This window comes from Prosopis cineraria, unplaced genomic scaffold, assembly GCF_029017545.1.
Source record: "Prosopis cineraria cultivar Desert tree isolate PC_DT_omini unplaced genomic scaffold, ASM2901754v1 PC10, whole genome shotgun sequence".
Lineage (NCBI taxonomy): Eukaryota > Viridiplantae > Streptophyta > Magnoliopsida > Fabales > Fabaceae > Prosopis > Prosopis cineraria.
In genome coordinates, this window is record NW_026555341.1 from 4,749,580 (window position 1) to 4,769,214 (window position 19,635).

A 19,635-nucleotide genomic window follows, 5' to 3' on the forward strand; every position below is an offset into this window, starting at 1 on the left:
ATATATCTTGTAAGCATCCAATGTCTTTTAAGCAGGTAATAAACCGTAGTTCAAGGGTTAATAGCTGGGCTGTGATTATTTTTTCTTTTCAGATCTTAAATATAAGAGAATACGTTATAAAATTATTTTATAAATTAAACTAGAGGGGGGAGTTAGAATAGTTTGCTTTTTTAATATTAAATTTTTAAATATAATTTTATTTGCACATAAAAAATTAGATGGTAGGTCAACTTCACTTAGCAAAATATTAGTTTGCAAAAAATATAATTTAATAAAAATAAATATTTTATAATTTTAAAAATAAAAGGAAATCAATTGAGTTGCAGCTTTTGTATAGAATATATAATTATTTTAGAGTTCTACAAGCTATTTGCATTTTTGCACGTTTTCTTTAATAGTTTTTCTTTTGATTAAATTCTTTGTAGTTTTTCCATTTCAAGGTTCATAGAAATGCATCAAATATATTTCCTCTGGACTAAAATATATGATATTTGTAACTAATTTACAGTTTTCAGAAAATGTTAGGTAGAACTTAAATGTTTTAAAAATTTTATATTGTTTTAATTTTACTCTCATTAAAACTGCGTTGCTAATTTCTTTTAAGTACCTTAATAATAATAACTAAAATTTTAACACTTTTTTTAAAAAGTAATAAATAAAATGAGAGCATAATTAAAAAAACAAATATAAATTATTCAATTTTTTTATATTTTAGATTAAACAAGATTTTTAATAGATATTTTATATTATGACATAAAAAGAAATAATTTAATTTCAAACATGCTAGTCAAGAAAATTATCGAACATTTAAAAAGATAAATATATCATTCTTAGTACACTAGTTTTACTGTTTAAACTAGCTCCCAACCAATTCTCAATTTTACCCTTAATACCGGACCAGACAATAGGACTGATTCCTAGCCTAACTAGTTCAATCAATCAGGTTCAATTTTTAAAACAGTGCTTCCAGAACAATCTTTTCTTTTATTTGCTTTTTTAAATAGTTATACGATGTCCAATAAAATATTATACTCAAATTCAAGTATTGTCTGATCCATTTGAAAGTAATACATTTAAAAATATTTTACTTACAAATTTAAATTTGGAACCTTCTTTTGATTGAACCCATGGTTGGGTGTCAGGCCAATACTGCTTTAGACTATCACCCAGGCTTTTGCCTATCTTTGTGAAAAAAAAATTTGAATCCTTGATTAAGTGGACATATTTTTCTTCACTAAAACCAATTTGTGTTGGTTGGACAAGGCTAAATCCACGAAGGCATTTCATATTTCTTACTTTGGTAATATCTTTTTTAAAAAATTACGTTTAAATTTCTCACAATACAAATAAATATCATAAAATCTTTGATCATCATTATCTAATAAAATAACCCGGATACTACCCGCAAGTCCGCAACCCTCACAAGACTTTTGACCATCCCAACCCAACCCTCCCTCTCCCTGCAAGGGGCAAAAAAGTAAAAGGAAAATCCAGAACAATAATTAATATTGTAATAAATAATTAAAGGTTGAAGTAGCCACTGGTGAAAGCAAGTGCCTCTTTGCTTGAAGAAAATAATGATTTATGCACAATAAGGAATTGACTATGGTTACAAGGCCCCAAAAAAAAAAAAAAAAGAATCCACGGGAGCATTAAAAATAATTTAGTTGCTCAATTTTGATAAAGTAAGGCTAGTCAAAATAAAAAAGGCATACTTACAAAAGCTGGCAGTGGAGATGTGAGTCCCAAAATGTAATGCTCATTGTTAGCTTCGCTTGGTTACAACCCGTTGAATATCGAAGTGCTCTAAGTCGCCCATGGTCACAACAGGCATCGTAAGTCACGATGGGATCAGAGGTTGAATCGACACAGTGCTGTTTTAAGAGGGAAACAGGAAGGAGGATAACAGGTGCCACTCAAGAATCCTGTCATAACTTGGAGTGCTGTCTCCACGGACACCCACCATCAAAAGCATGCTCTAACACGTCTTCCACTCGCTTTGCAAGCAATATCTGATAAGGAAGTTCAAAAAAGCCAAGTGTCACCTTGTGTTTCACTTGTGTGTTTAATAAGAAAATATTTGGCAAAAAACAAAAACAAAAATAATAATAATAATAATAATAAGAAAATCAAGGGCTCACTGAGCTCCATAAAGAAATTAAAGACACTAGTAGTCAGACAAAAGGACCATATACTGAACCCCAATATATCTGAAAATTTCAAACAGGGCAATAGAATAGTGATTAAAGCTTACACCATATACTTGTGCGCATATTAGCACTAAACATCTTCAGTTCATAGACGGACAGCAGACCTATGACACAACAGACTTATTACGTATACATGGAAAAAAAACTACCTCCAAATTTCCAAGCACTGATGATGGTACTTCAACCAAGTCTTTCAAGTTCCTTTCCGGCAGAATGACTCTCTTTATGCCATATCGGTGTGCAGCTAAAACCTGGGGATCATTAAAAAGGATCAGATCACGCCACTTTTTATGTAGACCTTGGTGTTTTACTTCTGCCACTCTTGTTAGAGAATATGTTTGTTCAGACATGACCAACGTATTTAATACATCTAAACGGCAAACTGAGATAGTAAAAGCACTAAAATTTGCAGTGTGATTTCCTTTGAGAGAACAGGAACAACAAATTTTCCTTTTATCAAAATATCAACCAATATAACAAATAAAAAGTATAGTAAGTCATGTTCACAAACTGTGAATAATGCAAATCATCTCAAGTTCGATACAGATGTACAAGGCCTACTGTAGTTAATGACAAAATAAGTTCATTATTTGATTCGGTAATTAATAACATTCACTTTATTAATTTTCCTTCCAAAAATATAGAAAGCTCATCATTTCATCTTCTCATAGTGTCTTCTCTCAATTACTGAAGTTCACAAAAGCTTTGACAAAAATTTAACCACTCATTTTCTGAATAGATGATAACAGGTCACATGTTTAATCAGATTTTTAGTAATTAACCTTTCTCTATAACGCAGAAATAATGACACAATTGTGCATTTCATGCTGGCAAGGAATCACTTTGGTGGATTTTGTAGCAATAATCTCACACGCTGCAACATTTTTTGCCAAAATCACAACTATCCTTGTGATACAGTCATGGACATCTTACCTCAAAATATTTATACCAACATTTACCAGAAACTTAACACGACACAATGACACAAGATTTTTACCTTATCCTTGACACCACCAACAGGTAGTACAAGACCCCTCAAAGTCATCTCTCCGGTCATAGCTGTGTCTGATCTAACACTTCTCTGACAGAAAAGTGATACTAATGCTGTTACCAAAGTCACACCTGCTGAAGGCCCATCTTTAGGCACGGCACCTGCAGGAAAATGTATATGTATATCACGGCCTTTCAAGAGATTAATCCCTTCTCCAGCAGCCAGCCAAAGATCAGTCGCCCTTGCCCTGACCTATGAAATCAATCCATCGTCAATAAAAATAATTTTTACATCAGTACAGGTGTCAAAAGAATACATATAACAGAAAATCACTTTAGCGCAAGATACAATATGGGTGATTTTTTTTCTTACTGAACCACTCACAAGAAGCAAACTCCAGGATAAGTTCGAACTTAACACCTCAAAAGGAAAAAAAGGAAGCTTAAGGATACAATGTCAAGGATATTGAATTAAATAAACCTGGTACACCTCATTGCATAATCCCATAAATGGCATGTAAAGAAGCTTATACAATTTCAGATGATAATTCCCGAAGTAATTGTCTATTAGTTGTAATATATATTTGACTTTGGCGCACAATATTTTTGTCTGTTTGAAATTAGCGTCACATTACAAAATATTTTTGTCGCACCACCTATAAGTAACATGAACTGTCTCATTCGGGAAAAAACTGAGAGGAAGAAACCCAACAATATATGATGTAAACTGAATTTCGATTAGATAGAATGCATTACCCATGTCAGTGCAATTTGAGCTGACTCTTTAATAACATCCCCTAGTTGTCCAGTAAGATGCAATTCACCCTTCCCCACCATTGCAGTAGCCTCCACAAACTGAACTTCTCCTCCAAAGGCAGTCCAAACCAGTCCAACAGAGACTCCAGGGGTTGCAACACGTTCTGCAGTTTCGCTGCCATCAAATCTTGGAGGCTGCATTCAATGATACCAACATCTCATGAATTAGCTCCTTATGAACAACTGAACATAGGGTCTAATTTCCATTAATTCGCTCATGTAAAACCTCTTTAAGAATGGTGTCACAAATAAGAAACTCATTCATGTATATGGTCGAGCCTTAATGTAATAATATATTTTTCCTATTAGTGAAAGTATATTATAATATCGCAGTAAGTTTGCCAAAGCATATATGGAATTTACACAAAATGTAGATACTAGCATTCAAAACCACCTACAATATTTTTAACCGCCAATCTTAGGTTTGATCCACTGAGGGTGACAGAAAGATGGATTCAAAAGTTCAACTAAACACATACAGAAAAATGCACAGATAATTACCCCAAGCACTTTTTCCAGCATAGCTTCATCAACTACTAACGGATTGGCAATCCTGAAAGTGTTTGAGATTTCACGATTGTTCACACCCATCGGTATCACTTCCATTTCAACTTCAGCACCATCAGCTAGTCTGTTTTCCAGCAATGGTGTAGCAAGTCCCTGCACCCCTTTGTTCAGGGGAACTGCTTCTTCTTGCTCTGCAACTTGACTGCAGCAGCACGAGCCAGGGAAGCCAGGTTCCTTTCCAAATTTCGCACACCAGCTTCCCTAGTATATCTCTGAATGACAAGCTTCACCATAGCCTACATCAAAATAGTAGTTAGTTAAAATTCTCTACAAGAGAATTGCTTTATTAGAACATGATTAGCATAAAAAAAATATTTCTCAACGTTACTGTGTGCTTCATATTTTTACCCCATAGTTTCACACTCTGCTTTTGAACTGATGGACCAAAGACAAGGAAAGAATGGAAACCCCAATTACCACTAAACAGCGGAGGAGCTTGTGATGTTTTAATAGCCAAATAAAATGTGTTAATCAAGTGGCATCCAACCACTCATCTTCCTAGATTTGAGACAAAAAAATAGCAAGAAGGGGATTACTATAAAATTGAATTTCAAAACCTGCGACCATTTAAAGCCAGGATTACTATCTAACATTATATGCTTAGAATATTCATTTTCTTAGAAGTTTGACGAAGTTAAGTTTTCTACAGCCTTAAAAACTAACATTATAAAAGGTACTCTGCAAAGTGCAAACAAGAGGAAGTTAGTCTTTCCATAATGGAAAAAGAATCAGTAGGATAAAAGGAAAAGTGCACCTTTTATGTAAACAAATACAGACCTCTGGAATCTGAAGAAACTCAGAACTCAACCCGTTCTGGTCCAGAACTCTGGGAATCAAATGCTTCATAGCTATTCTTAGTTTTTCTTCAGGTGTATATCCAGGCAACTCAATAACCTCCATCCTGTCGAGGAGTGGTGGAGGAATAGGCTGTACGCGGTTTGCTGTAGCCACAAAAACCACTTTGGATAGATCAAATGGAACATTCAAATAGCTTGGTAACATCAAGGAAGAACTTCAGATTTTTTTTTTTTCCGAAAGAAATAAAGTTGAAGGGAGGAGAACAAGATACAAGTAAATAGGAGAATAAGAAAGCACCCTTAACAACGGAAAAAGAATGTAGATGAAGATGGACAAGCAAAAAATAATTAGCACAACTCTCTTAACTAAACTGTCCATAGAAAAAGAACAGCTTGAATACCATCTACTGACATCACAAAAAACATTAAAAAAAAAAAATTAGGATGGCTTGGTATACATCCCAAGCAGGGGGTAAATCCATACAGAAATATATTGACATCAGTTAAGACCAACATTAGAAGCTCTTTCAAATTACTAAACTGACATGCATAATGAGAGCCTGACAAACTAACTGCAATAAAACATATGGAACTGATCAGGAAATGGATAGTGCAGCACTCGATACTTCAATTATAATATCGTACAAGTAAGAAAATGGCAAAGTATATGAAGGAAACAAACAATTATAAATCTTAAAAACAAAGAAATTCCAACTAATGTGAGGGAAGACATAAGTTTTTTTGGCAGCAAGGGAAAGATAAAATCAAGTATTCAGGATACTGATCATTGAATGTTTTATTCTGTTCTGGGTCTAGAACTTCCAGCAATGCAGAAGATGGATCTCCCCGAACATCTGAGCCTGTCTTGTCGATTTCATCCAGCAACATGACAGGATTGCAAACACCTAGTCTCTGCAGGTCAAATGTCAAAAACAATTATTAGTCATAATGAAACCTCAGACAGAAGTAAAAATGGAAGAAAGATTTAACAATTTCATAAATCTTGTCATGTTTGGTACAAATTTCCGCACATCATTTCAGACTTCAATATGGAAGGGAAAAAAGGGACATACTAGCACTTGAAAAAACTACTTATGAAGCAACATGTTAATTAATTAGCACGATTTACAAATTATTCAATTATATCTTTTTCTCTATTACTTTTCATGCATGTAAGAGATATAATATAGCCTTCATGTAAACCACACAAAATTGGCCAGAACACCTCAGAGATCTCTCCTTATTATCCCATATTGAGGAAACTCCTATATTAGATTGCACAGTTCTCCTTGTTACTCCATCTTTCATGGTGTTACCACACATCTATCACTCCCATCTCAGCTATTTCAAAGAAAAAATCATTTAAAGAAGAAAGGAAATGAGGATATCAATGGGATGATAAGATATCCTTCCAAAAAGAATTAGTTAATATCATACATATCCAACAGTAGTAAGGTAACACTCAACATGTAAGTTCACTTCGAACCTTTAAACCATCTATAAGCCGGCCAGGCATGCTTCCAATGTATGTTCTCCTATGTCCCCTAATATCAGCCTCATCCTTGACTCCACCAAGCGATATCCTCAAAAATTTTCTGCCCAAAGCAGTAGCAATAGAAGTTGCCAATGATGTTTTCCCAACACCAGGTGGACCAACAAAGCACAACACAGGACCTCTTGCATCTGGTTTAAGCTGCAATGTACAGTTAATTTAGTTTCATTGACTACTTGAGACACCTACAGGCATATAACAGAGGAAATTGACAACCTTACGAACAGCCAGGTATTCAATTATCCGTTGCTTGACCTTTGCTAAACCATAGTGATCACTGTCCAGGCGCTCCTGTGCAGCTCTTAAGTCTAGTTCATTCTCTTCACTGGCCTTATGCCATGGCAGATCAGCAAGAAGCTCCAGGTAAGCACGTGAACTATTATATCCTGGTTGCTGAGGCTGCATTTTTTTAAGTCTCCTGAGACAAGTTACAATACAATAAATTGACTGTAACCACCACGTTGTAGAGTATATTCAACAAGAATAATAACATGAATATCATTGTTACTGAAAGATATAGCAAAATCAGAACTCTCAATCACCACCACCACCACCACCAACTATGTTTCCGATGTAAAGTACCTTAGCTCTCTGTGTGCATGCTTCCAGATATTCTGTGGCATTCCTGCACTTTGCATCTTTCTTTCTAGGGTAGCTAAGTCATCTTCATCATCATCATTATCGCCAAGTTCCTCTTTTATAGCCCTCATCTACAACATATTTTACACACAACAGGAAAGATGAATAATTTGTTCAAACAAAAGCATAGTTAGACAAGGAAATAAAATGCTCGGCTGTAGCCAAGAGAGCCAAAACTTTAGGTAATTGAAACAAGTAACCATTTGCAAGCATATTACTGCCAATGCTATAGTAGAGACAATCTTCAATAGTTTAGATTGAAGACAATTAATGGTAATTACACAATTCCCAAGTGCATGCCTTCACAAAACTATTTGAGTCTAACTACAACTGGAGGTTCAGCAATGACCATATTGGCAGAAAGGGCACACTGATCGGAATAAATGAAGTTACATCTGAACAATAGTATAGAGATAGAGAGGCGCAAATTTTTTTTTTTTTTCAAGAAATTGCTATCTCTATGTCCAAGTCGTAAATTGTCACATAATTACTGACATAGACATACATCACATAACTTTAACAAGTTACAGGAGATAATGAGTTACAGCATGGGAATTTCTTGGGGGATTTTCCAGCTTACACCATGACGGGCATAAAAAGCATTGGCTTAAAAAATGCAATTAAATTTTGCAGGAAATAAATATGTATGGCATACCTCAAGTATCCCAGCAAGCAACAATGGAAGTTTATAAGAAAACAATGATTGAGAAATCTAACCTGTTGGCGCAGAAGAAATTCTTTTTGCGATTTTGACAATTGTCCTTCAACCTTTTGAGTAATTTTCTCAGCCACACGTATTGACTGTCAGCAGCAAGAACAAACAAAATTACAGATGGATCATAAACACCATGCTCACATCAAACATTTCTTCTCAACAAACTTCATCAACTCTATTACTTACCTGTAAATGCCTGTCAACTAACTCAGTTGCTTTTGAAAGCCTAACTTTAGGATCAACTGAATCCAACATAGATAGCTGTTCTTCAAACTTATCTCAAAGCTGGCAACAAATATGTCAGCCAACTTGTGAACTGGAACTGTTTCCAAAAGAACCTTTGTCCTTCCCCCAGTTTTTTGCTTCTATATATGAGCACAAGCACAAAACGAAAGCATAAGTGGCTATCATAGAGAAAACATCAAACTAAGTTTGACACATCAAGGTGTCAGTAAAGTGAACCTTAAGTATTGGTTAGAAGTCCATAATGACAACCCAAAAGATGAGAGTTCAGACTATGTCCAAGGTATCAAGACAAAGTCCAGACGCAAATTGCAAATAAAAACATATTTCATGCAAACACAGATGATAATGATAAATATAACAAATTGGACTGGCTTGCTAGGATGTTAAAGATCAAAGATCAACCAGCATCACCATATTTTATTGGCCTCAGAGAAGCATTCAGATCATGAGCTCTTACCTGCTCCAGAACAGAAATAAGCTCCATGGCAGTAGCTTTAAATTGGCGAGACAACAGAATGAAATCAGGGTCTTGATCCACTTGTTCCATATCTATATTAGAAAAATGAAGCCTCATTATCTTTGAAAATAATAAATAGAATTTGACCAGGACTATGTCAAAGAGAACTGCTTTAAAAAAATCCTTTATTCCTTTTTTAAAAAGTAATTAAACAAAGAAACTTTAATGCAATGGCTTGCTGAAATGAAGAAAAGCACAAGTGCTTGAAACCACTTAAAGGCGTTGTAAAAGTTCATACTCCTCCCAGCTTTTGTTTCTTATATAAGTGGTACGTAGATGATCTGAGAAATATAACTAAAGTAATGGCATATAACTGACATTCTATCCCAGCTATATTTTCCCGTCCAATAAGTTCATGCTTGCATCATATGAAATGTTAGAACATTTTTCAGGTCGCCATATGAAGATTTATTAACTGTTCAAATGGATTTGGGATTAGCATGTTAAATACTAAAAGTGCTAAAATTTCCATCGTAACAAAGGCCATGATATATGGAATATTTTATTACTCAATAATCAAAAGGATTACATTCCCACGTAGCCATGTATTTAAAAAAAAAAAATTCAAACCTTTGTTGGAACAAATAAGGAATTAGAATCCTACATCATATCATATTATAATCTAGCTTATGATGTCCTAATTTTTCACCAAAACAGCCAGGCCTGAGTTTGAAGAAAAATACCTGGAGATCAAGAATCTATGTTTCCTTCAAAACTAAGACAAGCAACTTACCACTCTTAGTTATCTCAAGGGAAGCAATCCTTGCAGTATGGTATGTTCCTCTTGTGCTAAGTTCCTGAACACTGAATCTGCAGAGACCTTCAAGAACAACTATGTATGTGACTCTCCCACTTGGTTTCTCCACTCCCCTGGACAAATGTAAGGCCCGAGCAGCAACCCCCCTGTAATAAAAGATCTATTAAAATCTATCTCAATTTGCAGGTTTTATTTTAGAGGAATAAAAGAAATAGATGTTATTCATTTTTTTTCACAAAATGATATGAAAGAAAATAAAGAAGGAAGAGATCCAGTTAGGAAAATCTCTGGTTAGATTGCAAAAATATAACAGAGGCACTTGTCAGTTGTCACTTCAGCAGAAAAGAGCAACAAACGTAATCCAGACACCATTAGAAGAAAGCATATGCAAGGTAATATGAATTTTTATTACATACACGCTGTCAAGTATTTAGATCCAAGTTTATAAACACAAAGAAAAAGATACTAACAGTATACCTCGTATGCCAATGAACAACATCATTCTGATTTTTTGTGTCGGGCTTATGAGAATCAGATGAGCCACCTTGAATTTTTGAGTTTTGGTCCAGAGAATCAGTTCCTACACCTTGAGATATCGCAGGACTCGCTGGTTTAATTTCAGCAGGGTCACGTACAGGCAATATGCCAATCAGTCCCTTCTCTTCTCGTTGCCAAAGTTCTTGTTCCACTAATTTCACACTAAGTTTTAATCAAGAAAATAGTCAAAATAAGAAGAATGGCAAAGTACAAATCAATCTAATTAAGCTACTATTAAGGTACATAATACAATGTATGAAGTGTTTCGACTACCATATGATACCATGGTAAATAAAAGGCAACCAAATTGAGTTCCTTACTGCCAGCATAATAAACTTTCAATAATATTCATGCTCCATTTATGGGGAATTAAATAGAAGAGAAAGAAACAGAATTCTATCAATGAATAAAACTGCTAAAATACCGTAAATCTGTTTCATCAAGTTTGGCAACAAAGCACTAAAGTACCAACTGCCAACGGAAACTAAAGATTATTGGTCATGTTTCCACTTGACAACAAAGGAAGCAATTATTCTTGGTTTAACTGTCACGAAATACGTATGTTGACCTCATTTTCAAAATCGTAGCAATGTTCAGACCTTAAGCCAAATCGCGAGTTAAACCGAGCAAAATCTTGTAGACAACCAGAACAAAGTAGAAGCATGAAGCCGATGTAAAGGAAGAAAAGACGGTGAAGTTGAGGAACAAGCACCTGCTGGGAGAAGTGCACCGAATTCTGATGATGGCGCCTGGTAAAAGGACCTTGTTCCTGAAGGGAAGGATTGCTAACCGACTCGGCAGCTCCACCGATTCTGCCATGCTCAGAACTCGCTATGCCAAACAGGTGAAATTCCCAACTTCCGAAAGAGAAGGGAATGGCGAGAGGCGACAGGGGAGGGAGAGAATTGGAGAAAACGCGGACGAGTCTGGTTTTTATGAATCTTTTTCCCTTTTCATTTGCAATTTCATCGTTTTTATTTTCCCATTAGTTGCCCCACTATTTGCAGCTTTGTCAGGGTCCGAGGCGGTCCCCATTCATTTTACGATTGTGACAAATGACATTGACGACGCTATATAAAATTCGGTAAATCGATAGTGATTTTTTTTTTTTTACTTTGGGCCATAATTGATCATGTGATATTTAGATTCCGTTCCCGAGTTTACTTTTGTATACGCAACCACCATTGTAGTATATTATTCAATCAACGTGTGAATTTTTTACACAGCATTTTTGACGTGAATTTCTGTGATTTGTTTTTTTCCCGCAATTATTATTGGCATCGAAGGCTTGGCTTGAAGCTGCCTGTCCCAAACAACCCCGCTGTAATTGTAGCATGCAACGATATATATATATATATATTTTTTTTTTTTTGGGCTTTTGCAAAAGCTATAATTTTTTACTTTTCACCAATATTGTTGAGAAATCCTTCAAAAGTATTTTGAAGTTTGAGAAGTGTCATTCAAACAGACTTGTAAACTGATTCAAAACGAGTTGAGTAGGATTCAAAGCTGATACTGTGCCTACCAATTGAACCAAATATTTGGGAGTACTACCCCCTCCAAAAAGAAATCAACATGTTTGTTTTAAAAAATACTTCCTTCCTCTATTTAAAAATATAAGATATTTTTTGAGGAGTTAGATATTAAAAAATATAAATATTTTAATTTTTTAAGGTATAATTATTATTTTTTTTAAAAGTCCCTATTGATAGTAACTTATATTTATTATAGGGTGTTTAATAGTAATAAATATAAAAAAAGAGTTAATTTGAAAGTATGTAATTAATTTATTGAAAGTACGATTCAATTAAAAATACTTATACTTTTTAATAGAGAGAATATAAGGCAAACAAGTAATATTATTTATTAGTATAAAGTAAAATGCCTTTATAAAGTAAAGCCGATCTCTTAGCATAAAACTTTAACACATCTGTAAATGATTTTAATGACTGCCCTTTTTATTTTGTTGTCAAACTTACATCCCAATCACGTGTGCATATCATCTGTCGTGAAAACCACGTTTCAAAACATGATTGATCATGAGTTAAATTTTTATTTAAGATATGCGCGAGAGATAATATCGGCTTTCATCATGTAGCCGGGTAATTTGAAGCACGCGCTGTATGACTCAGAAATGAAACATCTAAAGACTGAATCTCAAGGGGAAAAATAAAGTACTATAGAAAAAAAAAAAAAAAAGGTAGAAAGACAGAGTGGACAGAGTTAGAAGAACCTTTATAATTATAGTTGGGGGAAAAAAAGCAAAACAGACTGAAATCGGAAATTCTAACGGGAATGGGTTGGGGGATAAAAAACGATCTCCAACTTCAAGTCTTATGACGGGGCAGTTCCGGAAACTCACAGAGAAATTCGGATAAGACGCGGGAAACGCGTCGGCAGAGGTGGATTGGATGAGGGTGGGCAATCGGATGGCGTCAGTTAGGCTACGTCAGTGCATGTGGAAAACGTATGTGACCATGGATATCTACGTCGGATTTTGGATGGGAAATTGAAGAACAAGGGACAATAATAAAGGATGGTCTTTAACGATGACCTTTCGTACGGGATGGATATCCTTTTGGCCCCGAGAATTCGTGGATACATAAAAACAACAAAATATGCCTTCAGTTCTTTACTTCTTTAGTTCACATTAGGGTTTAATTTAACATTACAATTTTATTGTTTTTTAAAATAATCAACTTTGAAGATTATAATTGAGAAACAAATTGAAGAAAAGTTTTTTTCAAATTTTAATGAGCTTTTCAAGTGTTTTTCTCTTAAGTTTTTCAACTAAGATCCCATCTTTTTATTGTTAGTAAATATAAGAATATAAACAGAATGAAATGGAATAAAATGATGATTACCATAAATGTAGTTAGTACATTATTAAGAATGATTACAAAAAAGATATTTGTTAAAGAATATTTTTTTGTTATATTTGCTTAATTAAAAAAGATTAATGAACAAATAAGATCATGAATTATTAAGAATAAAACAGAATGAAATGAAATAAAATGATGATTACCATAAATGTAGCTAGTACATTATTAAGAATGATGACAATAAAAGATTTGTTAAAAATATTTGTTTGCTATATTGCTAATTTGATTTAATTAACCTGAAAACTATTGCTCAAAAATCGTCTTAAATTCTAAATTTTTAAAATAATAAAATAAATTTTAAATTTTTAAATTCATAACAAAATAAATCCTAACTATTAACTTTTTTAACATTATTACTTTTACATGAGTACTGTAATAGTAGGGATTAAATTTATAGAAAAATAAACTCTAAATAGTACCAATATAGACAGTAACAGTATTAAAAAATTAACAGTCAAAGTTTATTTATTATAAACTTAAATTAATAAACTTAAAAAATTTAAAATTTATTTTACATATTTTAAGAGTTCAGAGTCCAGTATAATTATCGAGTAAAAATTTAAAATTTTATTTACTCATTAACCCAAATAAAAATACAAGTTTAGAGACTAAAATACCCTCAATATAAAAATTTGAATGAAAATTATACGCGAATACACTGCAATTTCAATTTATACACTAACTTGTTCGTTGTGTTCAAAGCAGAATTAAACTGCTCTAATTGAATGATAAATGATGCACACTACAATTTTTAGTATATAATTGTTATTTTTTGGTGAAAATAATTTCACTTGCAAGAAGAGAAATTTTATGTATAATAATGTAAATAGCAAAACAAATTACAAATCGAAAAAAATATAATCACAAAATAATTGAAAAGAGAAGTTACGTATACATAAAAAAAATTGTCCTCATAATCAGCGACAAAGTCTATACTATCCCATCATTCGACATATATCATCAGGCTTCATCAATAATCGCCGATCGGCTCGTCCTTCATTTTTGGTTATTCCCACGGGCCACAGTATAGTTGAGTCATTGAGTAATATATCAATCAGCGACGTTGTTAAGGGCACTAACGGTGACACAGAAGTCACGGCAATCACTTACCAGCACCACTGAAAGGAGCAGAGCGCGATAACGTACTAATCCCACCAAAATCTTTTCTCGAATAAGCAAAAACACCGCTTTTCATGATCATCTCGAATAACTTACATGGCGATGTTCTCGGGGAAACATTGAAATCTGTAATGAGTCCTCTCCTAGTTTAGACTATGAAGATTACTCTATTTGCAAGCGACCAAGGGGATCGTCTCGGATCCTCGTGGGCTTCCAATCAGATTCCTCCTTGCTTTGTCTGAGAGCAACAAATGCAAAGCGTCACTCTGGACTTGATATATATGACAGGCCCATGGGTATGAGTCACGTGCAGACCAGATCTTTTGGTCTTCAAATTGTGCCTCCTCGACAAGCGACTCAGCAACACAGTATACGAGATCAGGCTCCGGTTCCGTATAACCAGCAACAGCAACACAACCCGGAGAAACAAATCCGTCAGGAGCGCGCGGTGCCAAATTGACACTCGATTAACATAGTCATCCATGCAATTTCGCCACACCTGAACAGGAGTTATTTAGGTGTCATTCCATAAAGTAATGGGGCTTAGTAACCGATATAGTCAATGACAATGCTGTTGTATAGATCTCTAGTCTTGAAAATAAGGAAATAACAAGGCAACTAAGCTCGTATTCCCGGTATCCGAAGAAGCATACCAGGTCGTACCCCATGGGCAGGCTGAAAAGCCATCAATCTTGCGGTACACAGCAGCAACATTTGGTGGATGGATGCCAACATGAGCAATATCTCCGATATGTGCATAGCTGGAAATTGTTCTTAACTTTTCAGGATAGCAAACATTTAAAGTGATTTGGTATGCTAAATATCAGAATCAATCAATATAAATTATAAATTCTATAGTACATTATTTATTTATAAAATACAAACACACAAAACGGTGCAGTCGGGCAAAGAAGTATAAAACGATAAACCTGAAATGAATGGAACAGACTGACCAAAAAATAATAATAACGAACAAGAAACGATACAAGTAATAGAGCACCGTAATAAGAAAATGGGGAAACAAAACTGCATTTCATCAAGAAGAAAAAGAGGGGTGGAGATGGAACCGCCTGCATTTCCTTTTCAATTACCCTCCTATCGCAACAGTCCTGCAGTATCACTAGCATGTATGCAAAAGTAGTCTCAAGTCTCTAGCATTAGAACAAATCAATTAAATCGGGGAAGACTCCCTTTAGTAAAGAATGTGGGATTTATGATACTGGATAACATTGATTCGAATGTCTAATGTATGTATGCAGCAGACTCACTCAAACAAACGAAGAGGACAGCATAAAAAATGGCAAAGAACCTCTTATTTCTGCTTCTACTTTAGAGGTTAGAATGAGTGAACTCGGTCTGAACAATGATTAAGTGCGCGTTTGGTTCCACATTGGAAACAACTAAAATCATGATTTTGATGGAAGCAAGCGACTATATGCCTCCACCAAATAGTTTTAATAGCTTCCAATGGTAAACCAAATTCACGACAATATCGCAAGGTTTTTTCAAAAAAGTAAGCCCATCTTGCATAGCATGGGCCAAAAGGTTATAAGTGTGCAGCCTGCCCAAATTTTTGAAGGCCCATTTGCATACAATAAAAAAGAAAATTGAATAGAAAAATAATTTTAAAGATAAAAAATAACCTCCATATCCCTAGTTATTAAAAGGGGAAAATTAATCCACAATCCTCATAGTTTCACATAGTTTTTTAATAAAGTCCTTATAATTTTCTCTCTTTCAATTGAAACTGAACTATCACCGTAAGAAATATCAGTCCTTCTTCAGAAACGTTAACTTGCCGTTAAAAGCAATGAAGTGGTCAACATGAGTTCCTGAATCATCAAAGTCAGTCTCTCTCTCTCTCTCTCTCTCTCTCTCTCTCTCGTGTCGTCTCCTGCACTAACCATTGTTTTCAACATCTTACGCTCCACGGGTCACTAACACCACCTCTGTCACAAGCCACTATGAATGTTAAATACAACAATCTTAAGCAACCCTACCTTGACACGTGGATTACAATTTATTGGAAGACCTCATTCGCATCTGTAATCCTTTTCTATTCCATCAATATGCCTGCCAACATGAGCAAGGACGAGAATGCTGTGTAGTCAAACATCATTGTCTCAATGTTTGCTTCGACACTATAACAGTGTTCTGGCCCTAAAATCACCTTCACCTTCATCTACATCTCCTAAATTCCTCCTTCCCATTTCTACTATCTACTCATATAACTTGCCCTCATTCTTTACCTGCCTTGAATTCTGAATTTTAGACAATATAATGTTGAAAAAACAGAGGAGCCAAACTTTGGTACCACATGTCACTGAAAATCCATGTGGACCAAACTAAGACCTGACCCAAGTGGTAGTTCCACAAGATCAACAATGGAAGGACATTTGGAGAAGCCTTGAACCAGGTAGTTGTGACTGCGGGTGACCCATCACAGTGTTGGCAAAGCATGAGGTTGTCGATTGAGCATGGGATCACAAAGCTTGAAGTGTACGTGCTTGAGTGAGAGCAATGGTAGAGTGAAGGTGCAAGTCGCATAACAAATAGAGCTTTTTAGAATCAACTCCATAATCAGAACAGCATTTTTGAATTGCAGGGAAATTGTATGTCTCCTCTCACTTAACAACTTATTTAAATTGAAAGAAGGGTGGGAGAACACGGAAAAAAAAAAAAAGGAAACTTATGGATAAAACACAAATGGCTTTGACTTGAGGGGGTGGGAATGAAAGGGGGGAGTGGTGGTCTCTTTTGCAACGTAGAATTGGGTGGGAAGTGTGATGATGGCCTCCCTTACAGTGAGATGATGAGGGATTAAGAGGAGAGAAGGATAGACTTTGATCATACATGGACACTTGTTACCCACCTCAATGCACTTAACGGCGGATTAATGTTTTGGGAGGAGAAGGACCAGCACCTTTAACAGACAACTTCAAGGATTTAATAAAAGGAAAAAAATTCTAAGGACTTGCTTAAAAATTAGGTGAAACTATAAGGATTGGGGATTAATTTTCCCTTTTAAAAGTAAACAAAAATAGATGCTATGAATGACATAAAATATTACAAATATATAATAAACATTCTATAGAGTCAGTAGTTTCTGAACGTCCAAAGAGAGAATGGAATACATATAAAAAACCTATTAGGAATGTCCTGTTGTCAAAGGGACCATTTGTATACAATTAAAAAAAAAAAAAGGAACAGTGTTGACGCCGTACAAGGACCCATGGCGCCCAAGGTCCCTTCTTTGATTTATAATTGGTTATGCATTTTCTGTTTCATTTATTTAGTTACTGATATGCGGCTAGACCCAGCAAATTATTAAAAGGTAAGAAAATAACCTTGAAGATAATTGAGAGCAAAACCTGAACTCACTTTATTCAATGGGTTCGACTGATATATACAGCAGAGCAGCCATGATGCGGGCCAAGAAATAAGGGATTTACAGAGGAAAAGAATAAAATCTAAATTTCCCTAATATATCTGATCGTCCAATATCTAAAGAAATAATTACTGAATATTTACATTAAATATTATATATTTCTACAAACCTCCAAATCCGTGCTTTTTAAAAGTAAACAAAAATAGATGCTATATAGAACAACAAAAAGAGATTGCAGGTGCAGGATAAACATTAGAGTCAAGGTACAAAATGCTCAAGAACTTTTTATCGAGAAGATATTGACATCTTTAAGTCAACAATGGTGCATTGGTATTTATTAACTCACAAAACAGGCCAATATTCTCCAATCTGTTAATCTAGCATGACATTGCCTATAAGGCCAAAAGGAGAGAAAATGCTTGTCAGTTTGAGTTGACATGGAAGGAAATGTGTAACTTAACTTATCATTGCTGGCAATACGAGGTTAAGTCATTTTTTCTCTTGATAATTTACCCCTCAGAAGCTATGGAGAGTGAACAGTAAAAGGAGAGGAGAAGAACAAGAAGCTACCTTTGGTCTTTACATAGTAGGCATAAATAATTTCCCAGCCTGATCCAAGACGTCAAGAAACTCAGATTTTCCTCACAACCCTACGAAACACCTCAGTTTTGCTGCTGTAGAGGTACCAAACCTCCTTCCATCTTTCTACAAATATCTGCCAACTCTTCCACCTGTGAATTCACCCCCTCTAAGCACCCTGTTTCCGTGGGAAACTGGAACGAATCAGTAAAATCAATCAAGGATGGGTCTATCTTCACCAACCTCTGCATCTCATCCAATAGTCCCGTAGACCCTTTCCTCTCCTTCTCCTTCTATTCTTTTGCTGTCTTCTCCTACAGCACTATCCCAACCCGATTGCCTCGGCATCAGAAAATGGGTCCCCAACCTGTTTCTCTCGACACAGGATAGCCACAACCAGAGTCCATATCACAAACACAAATATCGTGCTCATTACATAGATAGTCCAAAAGACCAGGCTCTCTCTGTCAACTTAGAAGTGCTTTCTTCCTTATCCTTAGCGTGTCAATCCTGGCCATTACCAATCGTTCATTGTTCCAGAGTAGAGACGGCTATCTCACCAAGTTTCTGGAAGTTCTGCACGGACTTGGTGGCAAAAAGAAATCAGCAAATTGGTCACTAATGCGCTTCTAGAAAAGCTTGAGGTCTTCTACTTCTTGGTCATGGTTGCCTTCCATAGCCGTCACTTGATTCCAACGGATACTTATTCAGCCCAAAGAAACAGCCTTGATAATTCATCGAAGGAAGGGAAAGGGGGAAAGAGATGAGAAAGGAGGACAAGGGATGAAGTAATCAAATAAGGAAGTAAAGAAGTAGAGGAAGCTTATTCAATCGAGGCATTGTAGGGGAATGTGTAGAATCTTAGAGGCTCAAAGGCAATAATTTAACACTTGGCATAACTTGTGGACCTCACCCTGCTCACTTAATGGACATCACACCACATTAACGGATTGGGGAAGATTGGCTTGTTTTGCAGGTTAATGTATACCAATACATCATTGTTAATTTAAGGATGCTAGAAGCTCCTCAAAAAAAAGTTCTTGGATATTTTTAACCTTAACCCTAAATATTATACAGGGTCCATACAACGTCCACAAAGAAAATGGTATACATATAAAAAAGCTATTAAGAATGTCCAATTGTCCACAATAAAAAAAGTTATTAAGGTTTCACCATACTAGAGTCACCTCCTAACAATAATTTTTAAACTGTTTTTAGGGTGGTATATAATTTGTTTATTATTTTTTATTTCTCAAAACATTAGATAAACACACCTTACATGATTAGTTTCCTTGGTTTATTAAAATAACACTGGAAGCAAAAA

At 35.1% G+C, this 19,635-nt stretch overlaps 2 protein-coding genes across 2 annotated transcripts in view; both read right to left on the bottom strand.

Annotated features, from left to right (window-relative positions):
* Positions 1 to 1,489: 1,489 nt before the first annotated feature.
* LOC129322352 (lon protease homolog 2, peroxisomal) lies at positions 1,490 to 11,301 on the bottom strand. Its single transcript, XM_054968676.1, is given in 18 exon segments — positions 1,490 to 2,012; positions 2,360 to 2,461; positions 3,208 to 3,453; positions 3,957 to 4,151; positions 4,518 to 4,723; positions 4,726 to 4,819; positions 5,361 to 5,574; positions 6,162 to 6,292; positions 6,867 to 7,073; positions 7,149 to 7,350; positions 7,515 to 7,642; positions 8,289 to 8,372; positions 8,473 to 8,561; positions 8,564 to 8,651; positions 8,990 to 9,081; positions 9,783 to 9,952; positions 10,284 to 10,505; positions 11,056 to 11,301. Coding segments are annotated over 18 exon segments (2,661 nt in total). The 5' UTR covers positions 11,163 to 11,301; the 3' UTR covers positions 1,490 to 1,928.
* Positions 11,302 to 14,016: 2,715 nt separating this feature from the next.
* Positions 14,017 to 19,635, bottom strand: part of LOC129284368 (uncharacterized) — a 70,379-nt gene continuing 64,760 nt past the window's right edge. The window contains 5 exon segments of the mRNA XM_054919827.1: positions 14,017 to 14,595; positions 14,598 to 14,792; positions 14,795 to 14,843; positions 14,998 to 15,026; positions 15,029 to 15,105. Coding sequence (XP_054775802.1) covers positions 14,507 to 14,595; positions 14,598 to 14,792; positions 14,795 to 14,843; positions 14,998 to 15,026; positions 15,029 to 15,105 — 439 coding nt within the window. The 3' untranslated portion in view covers positions 14,017 to 14,506.